We start from the raw sequence: 11499 nt of genomic DNA, 5'->3' as shown, positions 1-11499 counted from the left end.
TACGTATTGGCCGTATTGCAAATTTAATATATAGAAAATCGTGGATAAGATAAAGGTGCGATGTGGCACCTGTGTACAAAAAGATTTCTAACCTGATTCTCGGACACGACCGCTAGGATAAACGGCGAAAAACAGCATTATGTCCTAGTAAAATTCGAATTTCGCACGAAGCACCGAGGAAATGCGCGTCTATCAATAGCTATGTTTATATGCGGTGTTCAAAGATGAATGTACCATTGATCGTTTTTGGGATTTTTTATTTTCTGACCGTGTTTAGATTCTCCCATGCGTGGGATAACGATGATTTGGAAGTGTTCGACGTGGTCGAGGAAGTCAATCAAAATTTCTACGAAGTCCTGGGCGTTACGCAGGTACTTTTCTGTGAAATTTGAACGTATACATTTGCACGATTCCATGTAATTAAGTGTAGATACACACAAGGATGAGTCAGATTATAATTAATAAATAATTTTTTTTCAGTCCGCGAATGCCTCGGATGTCAAAAAAGCATTTAGACGCTTGTCATTGCAATTGCATCCGGACAAAAATCCTGCAGCGGATGCGGAACAACAATTTAGAAAGGTACTTGTACAAATCAAGGTAGCATATGGAAATGATTGATATATTGACAGTTTTGTTTTTTCCTTTTTAGTTAGTAGCTGTTTACGACATTTTAAAAGATCCCGGAAAGCGACAAAAATATGATAATGTACTCGTTAATGGTCTGCCAAATTGGCGATCAGCAGTATATTACTACCGTCGTGTTCGGAAAGTGGGACTATTGGAAATGAGTGGTCTTCTATTTATAACTGTCACAATAGGACAATATGTTGTAGCATGGGCGGCATACTTGGAGAAACGCTACACTTATGTAAATAACAAAACATTGTTTATATTTGTTTTTCTTTCTGTTGGATGTAAAAATTATTATTTTTTAAATATAATTACAGGGGCAAGTTTTAGGTAGCAAACTCCAAAAAATGCAAAAGAAAAATAGAAAGAGCAAAATGGATATTCCGGATCTGGCTGACATCTTGGAAAAAATTCCTACTCCAACTGTATGGAATACTCTTCCATTCCAACTACCAAGGTGGATAATAAATTCAATAATAGGTATTCCGTCTACCATTCGTTGCATTATTCAACTCTTAAAAGAAAGGAAGGAGAAGAAAAAACAGGAGGAAGAGGAAGCGTTGTGAGTATAACCTCTTTTATTACAATTTACGTCGCTTTGGGAGAAATATCTAAACTTTCATGTTACAGAGCGCAAGAGAACGAACAATCTGAACCCGAAGTAACGTCACGCGGCGTTAGGAAACGTAGGACTGGCTTCACTCCGCAAGAAAGAAACGCTAGTAATTTTAAGGAGACTGCAAAGAAAGAGGATTGTGATTATACGAATCACGTCTTTGAGAAGCCAATAGTGTCTGGCGGCTTATGGACTGATAACGATATATTAGAATTGATAAAGTGTGTAAAAAAATATCCCGGCGGAACTCCGGAACGATGGGAAAAAATTGCGAGCGTTATGAATCGCACAGTCGCGGAAGTTACGCACATGGCTAAAAAGGTTGTTACATTAGTTTTCTTTAATGAAACGAGAAAATGAGAAACTGAGAAATATACTTCGTTATATTAGGTCAAAGATGAAGGCTTGAAGCCTGGTGAATCGGCAGAGGAAGTTGCTGCGGAGGAGAGACCAAAGAAGATTAAAACACGCAGCGAGAACACAGCTAGCGCTGTTGAGTGGAGTCAAGAGGAACAAAGAGCGTTAGAAGCGGCCCTCACGAAATATCCCAAAGGTGCATCTGTAGATAGATGGGAAAAAATTGCAAATTGCGTCGAAGGGAAGACGAAGGTATAATTATTAAAAAGTACTCAGTGCGTTAAATCGCTTATGAAAAAAATTAAAAAATGCTGATTTTTCTTTTCTTTTATTAATTCTCTTATAATTCGTTTACAGGAGGAATGCCAGGCGCGCTATAAACAATTGGTGGAATTAGTGAAAAAGAAACAACAATCTCAATAGTTCAATTTGTACAGAATTATTTTTTTTTTTTTTTGAAGATATACTTTGTACTGTTGAGCCAAGAAACAGTTATTATCGAACTATATCATAAGAAGTGTGCAGAAGTGAAAAGAAAATATTTCCTGACCACAAAATATCAATCTGCCTCTTTCGAGGGGTTATAAATTTTCTGTAGATTCTTTTATACAAATGGTGTTTTAACCGTGTTATATGTATATGCGTCCACATAAACTAACTCGGTTACCACAACACAAAGATAAATTTAAAAAAGGGGAAGAATTAGAGAGATATGAATGGTTCCCTATGTCATCATACTAAATGTTTATTGAGAATGTATTTATTTAATAAATTTAATAATTAATCAAGAGGGGAAAGACTGCAAATGTATAATCTTAAAATGTTGCCCTCTTCTCTAAGACTGATTATCGAAATTTGTATCATATTTTATCAAAACAGATCTTAAAACAATGACAAATATTGAAAGTCTATTGTGACGTGATGAATATGATTATATTTACAAAGTTTACAATGTTTAGTCTATGTACACCGTGGAAATTGTAAATATTCCTCCTTTTATAATAGCATAATCTTGTAAATAATTCAATGATCATAATACTTTCCTCAATCGTTTTCCTCGTGAGCTTCATAGCTTGTAATAAAGTCGTGTTGATATTTTCGCGATTTTATCACAAAATGTCTTCATTCCTTGCTTTCTGATGATAGAGTATTTTTTACATGTATCAGAACCGAATGTCATACATATGAAATAAAAGTGTTCTCCATCCCACAAAGTCTCATCATTGTAGATGCAAGTGTAAAAACGATTTAAAAAAAAAAAACGCTACTTTGAACTAGAATCATTTTTTCTGTCTTAAAAACTTTCACAAAAATGAAACGCCTATTTTTTGTACGCACCAAAGATCATTATAACAGAACAGTATTTACACTCGCTTGCATACAAAAGTCCTAAGCGTATCTTTTAATTACGTCGCCTGCGAACCCGAGATATTCTCCACGCATTCGGCTCCTCATACTTGTTGTAGAGCGGCTCCAGTCTTTGATTCTTTTTGAATTTGCTAAGCTTGGTCGGATCGCTGAACTTGAAGAACGCGGGTGCGAATTCCACAAGCCATTTGGGATCGATAGTCGTCACTTCTCTCATATATTCCTTCGTGGTCTGTACGAGTTCGTGATAGATGACCCACTCCGGTTGGCGATTGAATAACGCGCTACTCGGATGAATGTACACGACTTGGCTGTCGACCAATGTCCTGTATCCTTCCTGCGGATCCTTCTTCGCGGCGTTCCTGAAGAATCCTGAGCACACTGCCTTCTGTATGCGCACAGTGTTCTTGCCGGCTGACACCACGTCCAGCTTATGCCTATCCATTATGCCCAGCAGTTGCTTACGTACGTCCTGAGCGCGCTTCAGCGTCCTGATCTGCACGAAATTCTCGTAGCACCAGGCATTACTTAGCTTATTATTTTTCCAGGAATTATAGACTGCCAGCAAAGTCAAGTGATCGCCCTCAGGTTGATTGAATTTCGCTTTCTTTTGATCGGCCAAGGCTTGCTTGTCCTTCGGCCGATAGAAGACGTTCTGCACGGACAGCATGCTGACGATGGTCAAGATCTCATCGGAACATTGTAAATGCACGCTCATGATCAGCATCTTGGATAGGTTCGGCTCCAGCGGGAACTCGGCCATTCGCCGACCGAGTCGGGTCAGCAGACCTTCGTTGTCGAGGGCGCTCAGACTGTGCAATGACTCCAGCGCCATAATCAGCGACTCCACGGGCGGTGCGTCCATGAAATCGAAATGCAATAGATCGTTGATGCCCATAGTTTTGAGCTGCAGCACGGTGGTGGCCAGATTTGTCCGTTGAATCTCCGGGACCGGTGTAGGCAGCATCTCGTCTCTGTAAGCCCGTTCGGTGTACAATCTGTAACATTTTCCAGGTCCGGTTCTGCCGGCTCTCCCGCTCCTCTGCTTCGCCGCTGCCTGACTGATCGGCGTCACTATAAGACTGTCCATTCCAGTCTTGGAGTTGTACACCTTCTGCTTGACGAAGCCCGGATCGACAACGTAATAAATACCGTCGATCGTCAGGCTGGTTTCGGCGATGTTCGTGGCGATGACGACTTTGCGCGAGCCGGGCGGCGCCGGCTCGAATATTCTGGTCTGCATTTCCGAGGGCAGAGCCGAATAAACCGGCAAAATAATCAGCTCCGGCACGTCCGGACCGAGCGACTTCATGCGCTCGTAGAGAATCTCGCAGGCCGTGTCGATTTCTTCCTGACCGGTGAGGAAGAGCAGAATATCGCCCGGCGGTTCACGCAGATGAATCTGCATGACGGTGATCAGCGCAGCGTCCAAATAATCCGTCTCCGGTTCTTTCGTGTACATAACTTCAACATCGAACGTGCGTCCGGGAATGGTGAAAATCGGCGCCTCGAAGAAGTACTGCGAAAACTTGACCGCGTCCAGGGTGGCGCTGGTGACGATCAGCTTGAGATCGGGCCTGCGGCCGACCGCTTGCTTCAGCAGACCGAACAGCACGTCCGTGTGAATCGTGCGCTCGTGCGCCTCGTCCAGCATAATCACCGAGTATGCCTTCAGATCCAGGTCCATCAGGCACTCGCGCAGCAGCATACCGTCCGTCATGTACTTGATGCTGGTCTCCGGCCCGGTGCAATCCTCAAAACGGATCGTATAGCCTACCTCTTGACCGAGACAGCAGCCGAATTCTTCGGCCACGCGCTTGGCCACGCTCATGGCTGCGACTCGTCGCGGCTGCGTGCAGCCGATCTTGCCGCGTGCTGTAAAACCGGATTCCGCAAGATACTGCGTAATTTGCGTTGTTTTGCCCGAGCCAGTCTCCCCGATTACGATCAGAATCTGATTATCCGTCACCGCTTTCACCAAATCGTCGCGCAGCTTGTAGATCGGCAGACTTTGACGTTGCTCCAGTAACGTAAGATTTGTTTTCTTGCCGAACGATGATTTTTTGCCGCCTATCACGTGTTTTTTCCATTCGGGAAGATCCTGCGTCTGCAATCCGATTCCGCGCATATTCGCCGCCAGCGTGCGACTCTCTGCTTCCGGTAGCGGGTCGATCCAGTTCTTGTTTAAGCCGGTAGGCACCGAATCCATCTCCTGCTCGCGTTGCAGCATCTTCTGCTCCCTTCGCTCCTTCGCCAGAGCGCTCTGCATCATCGCCGCTTGCGCTAACGAGCCGTCCGGATTCTTCACTATCCGGACAGGACTGAGATCGCCCAGCGCTCTACCGTGACCTTGCAGGAACGGCGGCTCCTCTTCGACGAGTTCGATCTCTACGTCCTCCTCCTCGTCGTCTTCCCGCGGCAGGATCCCCGTTTCCGTATCGAACTCCGGTAACTCGCTCCTGTCGATGCACGACGCAGCCATCATCTGTTTGATCTCCCACTTCTCTGGCGACGACAAGCGCTGCACGCGCTTCCTCGAGTACGTCTCGTCTTCGTCGTAGTTGCCCTGAAGTTCCAACAAAGACGTAGGTCTGTCCGGATTGCGCAGTCGCTTCTCGTCTTCTTCCGCTTTCACGACTGCCATCACGGGATTCAGATCCCTGCCGGTTTCTTGATCGACGTCCTTCATGCTCAGGGATACCTTCTGTCCACCGACGCTGAGAACCTTCACCAGGACTTTTTGACCTCTCGAGACCACGTCGCTCGCGTTTGCCACTCTACCTTCGCGCCTCAATTGGGAGATATGAACCAAACCTTCCCATCTGCGCCTCAGGCCTTCAAGTTGAACGAAACAGCCAAATGGCACGATGTTCGCGACCTTGCCAGCATAAATTTTACTAACTTCCGGTTCCATTGCGAGCGATTCCTCGACGGATCTCGATCGCGATCTGTCGGCGTCGCGTTTCCTGTGTCTCGCATCTCTACGATCGCGGGACGGCGATCTTCTGCGCTCCCGGGATCCGGAACGCCTCCTACGCGTTCTATCGCGCGATCTGTGACGATTCCGGGATTTGGAGCGCGATCTAGATCGATGCCGCCTCTCTTTTCGATTCGGCGATCTCGATCTATGTCTTCTTCTATCTCTCGATCTGCTTCTGCTTTTTTTTCCGCGTTTATGCTTCTTCTCAGTGCTGCTATCAGTCGCACTGTTATTTTTTTCGATGTCTGCAGATTGCTTTCTATTGGACGGTGCAAATGATTCCAGGGAGGCCATAACATCGTTAACGATATCTTCATCTTTCGCATCGTTTGCAACGGGACGCTGCAGATCCTCATTCGGTAACGCCAGCGCAGGAAACTTAATCGCCAGTTCATCCTGCTTATTCATAAGCTTGGATAGCTTCTCAGAAGATGTTTTGGTAGGTTTCATATGTTGTATTATTCTGAGCAGATTGGCCATAAAAGAATCCGAGAATTCTGCTCCATTCTCGATCAATACCTTCTTGAACGCTGGGAATGTGTCGTTCTTCTCGGCCAGATGTATAATAAATTCAGCCAAGTCCTTGTCGTTCAATCCCAAATGATTTTCCAACTCCGTGCAGATTTTTGACACCAAAGAGAGGTGTTCCAGTTTATTCACTTCATCCATTGTGTTCCTGATATAACAAAACGTTTTGTGAACACAGCTAATAATAATCGTGATTAAGATACTTGATTTTAACCCCAAACTCTTGATACTAACCTAAATTTTTTATCCTAATCTAGATTCTTAATTCTTGACTTATGATTGAAGATTAGTAGTAATGTTATCAATATTTTAAACACTTGTGATTATAATATTCTATTTAGAACACTACATGTACAAATTTAACACGTTATGCATAGAGTTGCAACTGGTTGCAACTTGTCACAGGATGTTGCAATCTCTCACGACAACAATGCATGAAAAATGTACAAGAAATAGAAGGTGTCACGCTGCTGATTTTACTTTTTTTGCTATTTACACCATCTAGCTTTACACGTGAAACCTTTTGCCGACTACTCACGCTATTGATAATGCAGAATGCAGTTGTATACAATTACCTAGGACTGGTATATTACCAGTCAAATTTGTTTGTATTTTCCGAATGTAAGGTGAGGTTATATATATGTAAATATATACAATGACAGGAAGAGAGTGGTTGAAACGAAAGAGTGATCGTTTTAATTATTAACCTGAAAAATATTGTCATAACGTTTAATTTTGCATAATAAATATTTAATAAGATTCGATTTAAAATGCAAACTACCGACGAAGAAAAAAGCGAAACTTTGGAACTCCAATCAAGTGATAATACTGTTGAAATTATGCGAACAGAATTAAGAGAAGCTACTTTGACGAAAAGAAAGGAGGACCGAGCATTTGCATGGAGAAAAAATCGCATAAACTTAGGAGAATGTCAAAGGAGTCAACTATTTTCGATCGAGTATGTTAATGAAAAAGTGAAACTTCTTAAAAAGAGAAAAATATCTTTTGAGGATTACAGATATTTGCCTAATGCTCTTATTCAGGTATATTTACGTTTTAATTGTTTAATCACTAAACATTAACAAACTTTAAAGTTGTAAATATTCTTATACATAATTTATAATTTTTTGAAACAATTTCACATTTTTTATATTTATAAATAAGTGATAAAGAATCATGTAAATAGCAAATTCTAATAACTTTAATTTTATGTATTTTCTAGTCAGAGGAGAATATAAATACCTTTTTAAAAGTAGATCAAAGTTTATCAGGCCTGGCACGTGATCTTTCTGGTAACAATCCAACTCTTCAATTATATGCAGCTAATTGCTGCTGTAATATTGCTCTTGGAAATACAAAAGCATGCACAGCATTGGGAAAAGCAGTTGTACCATATCTGATTACCGAGCTTGAAAGCTTAAACTTTGTATTGCTAGTAAGTTTTCGTAGCTAAATCAAGAGTAATCAAATTTAATTTAATCACACAGTGTGAAAATACATAAATGTATATTTTATCAGGATACTTGCATTTGGACAATTGGTAATTTAGTTGCAGGAAGTGATAAAGCTTTTTCTATTCTACATGCACAGCATTGTCTGAAATATTTAATCTTGTTATTGCATAACTGCGATGATTCAGTTTTCCCATCTGTAATATATGCACTGTTGCAATATGTACGTGTGGGATTTCATCAGATATCGTAAGTTCCACTCATTTTTATTGTATAAGAATTTAAAGATTTATAAAAAAAATTTATTGTGTTAATATTTACAGGGAAAGTGAAATGACAGAGTTAGTTCAAGCAATAATAAAACGAAATCTCTTGTATGAAAATTCAGATATTATTTGGTTGTTAGCTTTATTATCCTCTTCAACAATATGCACCATACATTTGTACTCTATTCTGCCACAAGTTATTGATTTTCTTTATCTGACAATTTCTAGTTCTGATGAAATAACTCGTACTAATGAGGTTTGTTATGTCTCTTTTTTTATGCAACAAGATTACAAAACTCTACATGTTAGTTTTCTTATTTTAGATTACAGCATCCATACGTATATTAGCTAATACATTAAATAGTTATTGTCAAAATGAAACAGATATCCTCCTGAGAAATCCGAAATATTTAGATAAGGATCTACATCTTTTATTAAATAAACTATTATCGCATCCATATATGCATATTAGAAAGGAAACTCTCTGGTTGATAGGTAACTACATACTAATCTTTAAAAAAAAATTATATATATATAAAATAGGAATAAAATATATAATTTAGGCTATCTTTTAAATTGTTACAGGAAATTTATACAATCATAAATCACCTAGTGTTAGTAAAAATATAAAAGACATTATACCCTTTCTGCCAGCGCTAAATCAGGCTTTTTCCTCAATTGAATATTCTGGATGAGTATAAACACACCTTCAACGCCTTCATAAAACAATATCTGCTTTAAAAAGGTATAGTTTGCTTGCAAAAAAACGTTACTTATATATTGCGATGTATAAAAATATAATATTTTTATAACAGTCTTTTTTATTACGTATAATTTTAAAGAATAAATTTTATTTATTTCTTAGCAAAAAATATATTAATTTTTTGGATTGTATCACGCACTTGGTTTAGATACGAAGAAAGCGCTTAATAATTAATATTCCCTTTTCACAGATACAAATTTCCTAGATAATTTCCGTAAATTGTTTCTTTCAGTGTCTTCTATACAAGGCACCTTGACCAGGTTGAAATATATTTGCCCCATCAGATTCGCTGTTGGATGATTGGCAGCTTTCAAGCAGTGATAAAGCACCATGTCGCAAGTACAATGTGATCTGTAAACCGAAATTGATAATTGTCTTAGAGTGATGACAAATTTTATATTGTTATCTGATATAGATTTATTTTGAAAATTCTAAAATATATAATTAACAAAATTTAATAATTTAATTAAAGCAGTACACTTATTCAAAAATGTATTACATTAAAAAAAAAGACCCTCGACAATATAAATCAATTTAATAACTCGATTTGTTAATAACTTACTTAGTATACAATGAATAATTAGTGAGATTATATCGGGTCTGTTGAGCTCGGATTTTTATAGGACAGAGATCGTGTGTACGACAGCACCTGAAAAGTATAATTTTATATTATTCAAAAGTTTCTCAGAAATTTATAAGTAACCACTTTGTGTTTCGAAAGCACCTGTCAATGTGAGGCAAATCGCCCAAGTCATGATAATTTTCTGCTATATCACCCGTGCCGCACCATTTTGTGCCTGAAATAGATATTTAGTTTTTACTAACAAATCCTCCATTTGAAATTACACGTTCGAAAATAATATACAATAAAATAATATTATAATATATATATAATATAATATAATATAATTTAATATAATATAATATAAATATAATTATATATAACCTGGCAGAATACCGGACAGCAGAGTAATCGAACTTGCAGCAATGCGAGATCCTCTGCTTAATGCGTTTGTGGGCAAAGTAGACGTGCCCTCTACTTGATAACTGTCCAATGATTCGCACTGCTGCATGAGTCTTGTCAACTCCTGGAAGGATACCACTTGTGGGTGTAAAATCATAGACAAATTTCGTATAACGTCCGTAGCCTCGAACGGCTCGCTGAAAGAATCAATGATGCGTATCAAGATTATGCAAATCATAAAAAACAAATGACTAATTGTAACATTGAGAACCGGTTTCGATTCAGTCTAAGTGGTACGATAATCACTTACTATACTTCAATTATATTGCAATCGTGCAGTTCATTTCGCGGGCCGAGATCAACTATTGCCACTGTTTGCTCATGATAATAAACGGCTCTTATTTCGTCATTTGCATGAGTCTTCGGCGAGAAGCCGTTCAGTCCTTTGAATGTGTTTCTGAAGAATGTCGGCTGCTGCGCGGTCGGGTTGCATGTCGACACGATAACGAAAAAGGTCAAGTATATTGACCGCATCTTTTCCAAAATATCTACTTTTTCAACGTTCATCGTACTGTTACGTGGCTATAGACTTTTCAAAAATTTTCATACTCTTTCTACGCTGCACTATTCTTTTTACACTAGTTCAAAGTTCAAAGCGACGTTTTTTTGCTGGAATTTCTTTAATAAGTTCCTCGTGTAAATACGAGAAAAACATTGTTTAATTATTGGCAGACCGCGCAATCTTTTCCAGAAAATTCTAAAATAAAAAAAAATAAATATTAGTATATAATTTCCTTTCGTGCAATAATACTTGAAACAAAATCGGACTTACCTCGCGTCATTTAGAATTCTATTTGGCACATTATATGCAAAATTTTGTGAAAAAATGCTGCGAAAAATTTCGCAGTGTGATTTTTATATTTTCTACACAACGATTATTTGTTAATAAATAAAATTAATTCTCACGTTTGTTGCAACCAATCGCATTTGCACTGGATATCGATTGCAGCAAATTGGTCAGACTTTTTTCATATACATGCACCCACATACACATACCTACAAATAATATGTGTTTAACATATAATTATAGTCCATCAATCGTACGCGAACGGAATACACTAACGGCCGATCGAATGGCTAAAAGTATAAGCGACCGTATGATATTCCCGCGCCTAGCCATTCCCTCTCCTTCGCGATTACGAATATTACCTGGTGGCAGCTGCGACAGATACTGGGGGAGACCTACATTTACAGGGACTAGGACGAAGAAAGTGGGACGAAGCGGCGGTGCATGATTCCATGAATAGTGAGGAATTTGCAGAAATCTCACACGCACGGAAATTTATACATCATAAAAAAAAAGAAAAAGTGATGTCGCGTCAAGATAAGATTGCATAATTGCAGAAAAATATGTTGTTATGTTAACGAGTTAAAGAGCGCATCGAAAAACATTGCACGACACTTGGTATTTATAAGAATATATATTTTATCTGTAGATATTCAAAAAAACATGGTGTCAACACAATAGTGCTTGAGAAGGCGGGTAATTTTCAAAACTGATGACTTACTTGTC

General features: G+C 39.2%; 4 protein-coding genes across 4 annotated transcripts; 2 read left to right on the top strand and 2 right to left on the bottom strand.

Moving 5' to 3' along the window:
- Positions 1 to 47: 47 nt before the first annotated feature.
- On the top strand, positions 48 to 2396 carry LOC105670281 (dnaJ homolog subfamily C member 1). Its single transcript, XM_012363700.2, has 7 exons — positions 48 to 371; positions 481 to 582; positions 653 to 871; positions 951 to 1195; positions 1264 to 1570; positions 1640 to 1858; positions 1964 to 2396. The coding sequence occupies exons 1-7, from the start codon at positions 210 to 212 to the stop codon at positions 2027 to 2029; spliced, it is 1320 nt and encodes a 439-aa protein (XP_012219123.1). The 5' UTR covers positions 48 to 209; the 3' UTR covers positions 2030 to 2396.
- pea (ATP-dependent RNA helicase pea) lies at positions 1919 to 6948 on the bottom strand. Its single transcript, XM_012363697.2, has 2 exons — positions 6717 to 6948; positions 1919 to 6630 (listed from the first exon to the last, which is right to left on the bottom strand). The coding sequence occupies exon 2, from the start codon at positions 6621 to 6623 to the stop codon at positions 3009 to 3011; it is 3615 nt and encodes a 1204-aa protein (XP_012219120.1). The 5' UTR covers positions 6624 to 6630; positions 6717 to 6948; the 3' UTR covers positions 1919 to 3008.
- Positions 6949 to 7112: 164 nt separating this feature from the next.
- Positions 7113 to 9433, top strand: LOC105670282 (importin subunit alpha-8). The gene is made up of 7 exons (XM_012363701.2): positions 7113 to 7525; positions 7705 to 7917; positions 8001 to 8182; positions 8257 to 8455; positions 8523 to 8694; positions 8785 to 8944; positions 9195 to 9433. The coding sequence occupies exons 1-6, from the start codon at positions 7253 to 7255 to the stop codon at positions 8892 to 8894; spliced, it is 1149 nt and encodes a 382-aa protein (XP_012219124.1). The 5' UTR covers positions 7113 to 7252; the 3' UTR covers positions 8895 to 8944; positions 9195 to 9433.
- LOC105670253 (uncharacterized) lies at positions 8733 to 11123 on the bottom strand. Its single transcript, XM_012363647.2, has 7 exons — positions 10893 to 11123; positions 10759 to 10815; positions 10237 to 10683; positions 9909 to 10123; positions 9687 to 9759; positions 9525 to 9611; positions 8733 to 9313 (listed from the first exon to the last, which is right to left on the bottom strand). Exons 3-7 carry the CDS (start codon positions 10491 to 10493, stop codon positions 9133 to 9135), a joined length of 813 nt encoding a protein of 270 aa, XP_012219070.1. The 5' UTR covers positions 10494 to 10683; positions 10759 to 10815; positions 10893 to 11123; the 3' UTR covers positions 8733 to 9132.
- Positions 11124 to 11499: the final 376 nt, after the last annotated feature.

Source organism: Linepithema humile, chromosome 5, assembly GCF_040581485.1.
Source record: "Linepithema humile isolate Giens D197 chromosome 5, Lhum_UNIL_v1.0, whole genome shotgun sequence".
Classification (NCBI taxonomy): domain Eukaryota; kingdom Metazoa; phylum Arthropoda; class Insecta; order Hymenoptera; family Formicidae; genus Linepithema; species Linepithema humile.
Note: the sequence above shows the minus strand (reverse complement) of the source record. Positions and strands in the feature narration are given on the sequence as shown.